The following is a 6049-nucleotide window of genomic DNA, read 5'->3' as shown; positions in this document are numbered from 1 at the left end:
CGCCAGTCAGAGGAGATTTCTCCGAGGCGAACACACTGCGAGCGACCCCAAAGGTAGGAAGAAAACCAGGCAAGAGCAACAGGTGACACGTTAATAGACCGGAGAATTCCGAGAAGGACATCAAAATCAACAGAGTTGAAGGCACTGCTGAAATCGAGAAGTACAATCAAAGTTAGGGATTTGTTTTCCATAGCCCAGCGGATGTCATCGGTAACATTAAGCAAAGCCGTCACAGTACTATGCCCCGCACGGAAACCTGACTGATAAGGACTAATTATGTTGTTATGATTAAAAAAATAAGATAACTGCCTTTGAACAATCAGCTCAGAAACTTTAGATAAAAAGGGTAAGATAGATATAGGTTTAAGCTGTGAAAGTGATGAAGGATTAGAGACTTTAGGTAAGGGAATGACATGAGCTAGTTTCCAAGACGCAGGGAAATATCCGGAAGTTAGGGAGAAATTAATTATATGAGTAACAACAGAAAGAATAGCAGGGAGAAGGAGCGTTATCATTTTTGCAGAGATCTGATCATCCCCAGCCGCGTTAGAAGTGACATGAAAAATAAATCTTTCAACTTCATCCTCAGTAATACATGAAAACTCAAAGGCAGGGTAAGGCGGAACAGGAAGTTTGGATAGTTAATTCAATGTGTCAGATTTAGAAGCGGAAGACAGAGTAACAGGCGGAAGAGAAAAATGTCTGTTAATGTCGTTTGGGTCTAAGTTACTGTGATCAAGAACCGAAGATTTACCAATACCCACAGATCTAAGAAACCTCCAGACATCAGCAGGGCTACGATCAACGAGAGAATCATGAAAATACCTTCTTTTAGCATCTCTACACATACGACTGCAGCGATTGCGAAGAACCTTGAAAAGAGAGAGATTGTGTTCAGTCGGATGTCGCTTATACCTGCGCTTGGCTTTATCTCTTCGTACCATAGTTTCTTTAATTTCGCTAGAAAGCCACGGTGTAGGGTTTCGTTTCGCCTTAATACGTCTGAGGGGAGCATGTATATTGTAAATGTTGATTACAGCATTGTTAAAGCATTCCACCTTCGCATCTATTCTGATAAAATAAACAACGCAGTGTTTTTAACGAAATGTGGTTTGTATTTTAAACTTAGTTTTCAAAAACAGTTCAAAGACAAAAATTACCATAGACAAAACATGACAGTAAGTGTTGCAATATCAGGTCTTACAGGAGCAGTCGGTAAAGAAGATAAAGGTGAAATTACATTGCACTATTTCTAGCACCCCCGCTCAATGTAATTGCACCTCAAGATCGTAGTAAATAACATAAGTACATATTACATCTGTTTAGAATTACCTACACTACATTTTCCTAAGAAACGAGTTATCAATTCTTTACTTAAAGATTTTGTAAGCATATCTGCAGGTTGATCACTCGTTTTAACATATTTTAAACACAACTTATTATTCTTAACTAATTCCTTTATAAAGTGATAACGAATATCAATATGTTTCAAACGTTTGACAGTGTCTGTGCAGGCAACAGATATAGCCGACTGATTATCACAATAAATAGGTACTGGATATACATTAGTTATTTTAAAATCATTTAACAAATTAACCAGCCAGCAAGCTTCGCTAGCCGCCATACTAATAGCAACATATTCTGATTCTGTAGAGGATAAACTTACAGACGCCTGTTTCTTTGAACTCCACGAGATTAAACAATCAGAAAATTTAAACAGGTAGCCTGTAGTTGATCTTCTGTCACTAAGATCGCCTCCCCAGTCTGCATCACAGTACCCCTCTAAAACATTATCAGTACATTTATAAACTAACTTATAATCTAGAGTATGTTTAATATAACGTAACACTCTCTTCAGAGCACTCAACAACATATCATTGGCACATTTTTGATATCTACTTAATAAAGACACAGTAAAACATAAATCAGGTCTAGTGCCTGATACAGCATACATTAGAGATCCTATCATTTGTCTACATAACTTTTCAATGTTTTTATCTACTGTACTATTATTTTGAAAAAGTTTTGGATTTATATTCTGATCTATTGGTGTAGACATGGGCTTGCAATCATACATTCCAAATCTTTTTAATACATTCTCTAAATATTTTCTTTGGCTCAGTTCAGTTACTCCTGTATGTAAATTTTGTTTTATAGCTATGCCTAAGTAATCAGTTACAAATCCTTAATCTTTCATTTTGAATTCTTTGCTTAATACAATTTTTACCTGCTTTACTAAATCATTATTTGATCCGAATATCAGAACATCATCGACATACAATAGTAAGTAAATTTGATAACTATCAGCACACTTTGTGTAGAGACAAGAGTCACAATTTGATCTTACAAAACCTTCTTTAAGCATAACAGCATTAAAGGAGATGGCCCAAAACTGCCCTAGGAATGTATACTTATATGTTATTCTCCTTTAATACTGAAATATTAATTAATTAATTATCACGTATTACTATTTTTCCTAGAACTTGTCAAAATTATTTTCTATAATAAAAGATTCTTAATCTTATTTCACTTCCTTTTATGGCTTCCTTTACAACAACGCGTTAAGTGTTGCCATTTAAAAGTTTTTATTAACTTCCTGTACGATTACTGATTTCGATTTAATCGATATTTATCAACATGTACAGTATATACGCTTAGTAAGAAGCGTTATTTTGGGACCGCTTCAATATGTTAAGGTATATTTAATAACAATCTATATATTTTACTTAAAAAATAATTAGTTTGCTGTACATTTGGAATTGATTGTGTTACTTAAATCGATAAAAATATATATTTATGAAAAATCGATTTTATGATCTGGCAACACTGGTCAGACCGACGAGAAGTTACGTTTGAATTGAACATCGCTCAGACGTCACTCGTTCGTTCTTCCGTTCGTTGTTTCGTTGAGCTTTTTATCTGATATTTATAATTGATTGACCCTTGCTTGTTTACTGGACTGTAATTGATCGCCTACCTACTGACCTTAAGCTATTCTATACGGACTCGGACTTATCTTCCTATCGATATGAGGTGTATCAATTGTGATGTTGATATACGGAGGCTACGGAGGCATACCACCGCTTCATTGCCTAATGATCTACGTGCTATCCTAACAGGATGGCTATCTGTTGAGGTAAGAAATGATTGCACATTTTAAAGGCTTATGCCAAACTGCAAGAACCTTGTTGTTTTGCCGAGGTTATGTGACAAAATAAACAACCGCAAAATGCCGGCTGTTTAAGTTCGGCTAATTCACTTTGTACCGAATTATCGCGAATTCATTTATACATATTATTGATGCTGGATGTCATATGTTCTACTTTTAGATACCAATGGAGAGCAATATATGCCATGTGTGTTTCGAACTGCTGAATTCGAATATAGCTGCAGATGGGCGTTTGTTCGGATTCACAATGTTATGTGTTGCTTGTGGCCATTCTCTTAGAAAAGCACGACAGCAACATACATTGGAAAGGAACCATTCAATGTTGCAGAATTTACCGCAGTCACATCCAGCTTTACATCGGGTAAGTTTTAATATGACAGTTCATAACTTATGGGCTTGTATCATTTTCCCAAATTATCCTTGTATTAAAAAGATTTATGCTATTTTCTGTCCCAACTAAGCACCAACAAATAAGTTTCTAAGTACCCACAATAATTATTATTTGTTTCTTTTAAGTGATGTTTTTGTTTTTAGATTACAAACTATGCATGTCATAGTTGTTGGGTGAGACATGAAAGGCTATCACTTCAAGATTCCAACCGTGTTGTGAATGAAGCAAGTCTTATGCCAGCACCACCACAATCAAGATCGGAGCCAGCACCTGAACCAGCACCTGAACCAGCACCTGAACCAGCACCTGAACCAGCACCTGAATTTGCATCTGAACCAGAAATAAATCTGCCAAATTATAAACGGGTTGCCAACACTTCATCACACTGTGTTTTTGGAGGCTGTACTTTTCCGCAGCGGTTACATGTGATTCCATTATTTATTAAGAAGTTACTAATTGATAAATGTAAGTTATATATTCCTCGCAGTACTAGAGTTTGTGAAACTCATTTATTATTAGATTCATGGAACATTTTGATGGATAATCCTAATATTTATTCTTATTTCACTGCAAGTCAAATCGAAGATATGTTAACTATCACAAAGTCTGCAAACCCCACATTTAATTTTGAAAATGTTATGCATATGGAAAATGTCATTTGTCATTATTGGACAGGTTTAACTGTTGCCAATTTTTTGGATCTTTTTAATTCTTTGCCTCCATTAAGTTTAAGAAGACCCAAACATGCTCTGGCTATTTATTTAGCAAAATTAAGAACGGGTGAGACTGACAGAAGGCTTTCTTCTTTTTTTGGAGTGTCACGCTCTACATTGATTGCAATATTAAAAAAAGTAAGACAGTCTTTAACTACACATTTTGTTCCAAATCATATTGGCACAAATCACTTGACACATTCTGAAATTGTGGATAGGAATTTAAGAATACCCAATGCTCTGTTTGGAAATGAAAATAGGCCCGCGATAGCCATATTTGATGGTACGTACATTTATGTGCAGAAAAGCTCGAATTATCTTTACCAAAAAAAGACATATAGTTTGCATAAATATGACAATTTAGTTAAACCTTTTATGATTGTCTCATGTGATGGGCATATTATTGATGTTCTTGGACCATTTGCTGCCACTCAAACTGATGCAGAGATTATGAAACATTTATTTGAAGAGGAAGATAGTCCATATCGTCAACTTTTTCATGCAGGTGATGTTTTTATCTTGGATAGAGGGTTCAGGGACTCCATATCACTCCTAGAAAGTTTAGGTTATAATATTGTAAAACCTGAATCACTAGGACATGGTCAAAGACAATTATCAACGCTGCAGGCAAATAAAAGTAGAAAAGTAACATTGTGCAGGTGGCCTGTAGAAGTGGTAAACGGGCGTTTCAAGCGCGACTTCAAATTATTTCGACAACGATTTTTTAACCTAGCGTCAGGCCACCTGATAGAAGACTTTAAAATAGCCGCTGCAATGATTAATAAATACCATGTCCTTATAGAAGATGGCCCCAATGCAAATGAGATAATTGAAAGGGTGGAACGATTCATGGACCAGCCTAATCTTCTAGGAGCTTTTGTTATAGAGAATAATTTAAATAGACAAACTCGCATTTTTATTAGAGTTGACGGTAATCTTCCTCAGTTGCAAAACTTCCCTGTCATGGAGTATAATGAATTATTATTAATTTCATTAGGACCATACCAAGTGAAACAGGCACGGTCCTACTATGGGGAGCACACAAGGAGAAATGGTACCTATGAAATCGAAGTATGTCCTGAACTTGAGGGGATCGATCATTTAGGTGGAACAAGACCTAGACTCCTAAGAGGTCGAATAAAATCAAGGCATGTTAGCTCAAAAATATATTATGTGTACATTTTATATGAATCTGAAAGAACAGGTAATCCTGTAGAAGAGATATTGTCATATTACTGCAGCTGTATAGTAGGCAATAGGACGGTTGGTTGCTGCTGTCATGTAATGACAGTAATTTGGTATTTGGCATGGGGTAGACATCAAGAAAATCTGTCTGCTCCGGCCTCATTTTTAGATGATATTCTTGTAAGATTGACAGATTGATAAATACACATAATGTGTATGTATTTGTCATTCTGTTAGGGGAACCTAAATCAAATGGGTGTATCATAATAAACGATACGTTAACTTATTCTCTGGACCAGCTTTTACGATCTGCAGCTGGCACATTCTATATTTTTTAATTAGAAAAATATTGTTTAATGTGTTTATTGCAGTCCAAATAAATGAATCGCACTTTAAAACTATGTTTTTTTATTTAAGTACATTTTTCTCCTGAAAATATTAAGAAATCATTATTTTTTTGTTTCCTTTTTCTGAATCATGTCTGTTGCAACTAGTTATACATTTAGTTTTGCATAAATATTAAGAAAAATAATCTGCTATATGGTCAGTTCAGAGTGTATTTGAATACATGCTGGTTGTTCTTTGTGTTGA

The 6049-nt window shown here is 35.3% G+C and overlaps 1 protein-coding gene across 1 annotated transcript; it reads left to right on the top strand.

The window, feature by feature from the left end:
- Positions 1-3028: 3028 nt before the first annotated feature.
- On the top strand, positions 3029-5337 carry LOC132904163 (uncharacterized). Its single transcript, XM_060954078.1, has 3 exons — positions 3029-3136; positions 3977-4932; positions 5271-5337. Exons 1-3 carry the CDS (start codon positions 3029-3031, stop codon positions 5335-5337), a joined length of 1131 nt encoding a protein of 376 aa, XP_060810061.1.
- The last annotated feature ends 712 nt before the right edge of the window (positions 5338-6049 follow it).

This window comes from Amyelois transitella, chromosome W (genome assembly GCF_032362555.1).
Source record: "Amyelois transitella isolate CPQ chromosome W, ilAmyTran1.1, whole genome shotgun sequence".
In the NCBI taxonomy this organism is placed as follows: Eukaryota; Metazoa; Arthropoda; class Insecta; order Lepidoptera; family Pyralidae; genus Amyelois; species Amyelois transitella.
Note: the sequence above shows the minus strand (reverse complement) of the source record. Positions and strands in the feature narration are given on the sequence as shown.

What these genes read in the sequence shown, in the direction of transcription:
- LOC132904163 (XM_060954078.1), top strand. Translation starts at nt 3,029, where the DNA reads ATGAGGTGTATCAATTGTGATGTTGATATACGGAGGCTACGGAGGCAT. An exon ending in CAGGATGGCTATCTGTTGAG is followed by an intron (nt 3,137 to 3,976) that starts GTAAGAAATGAT and finishes ACTTTTCCGCAG; the next exon opens with CGGTTACATGTGATTCCATT. An exon ending in AGAAAAGTAACATTGTGCAG is followed by an intron (nt 4,933 to 5,270) that starts GTGGCCTGTAGA and finishes TAATTTCATTAG; the next exon opens with GACCATACCAAGTGAAACAG.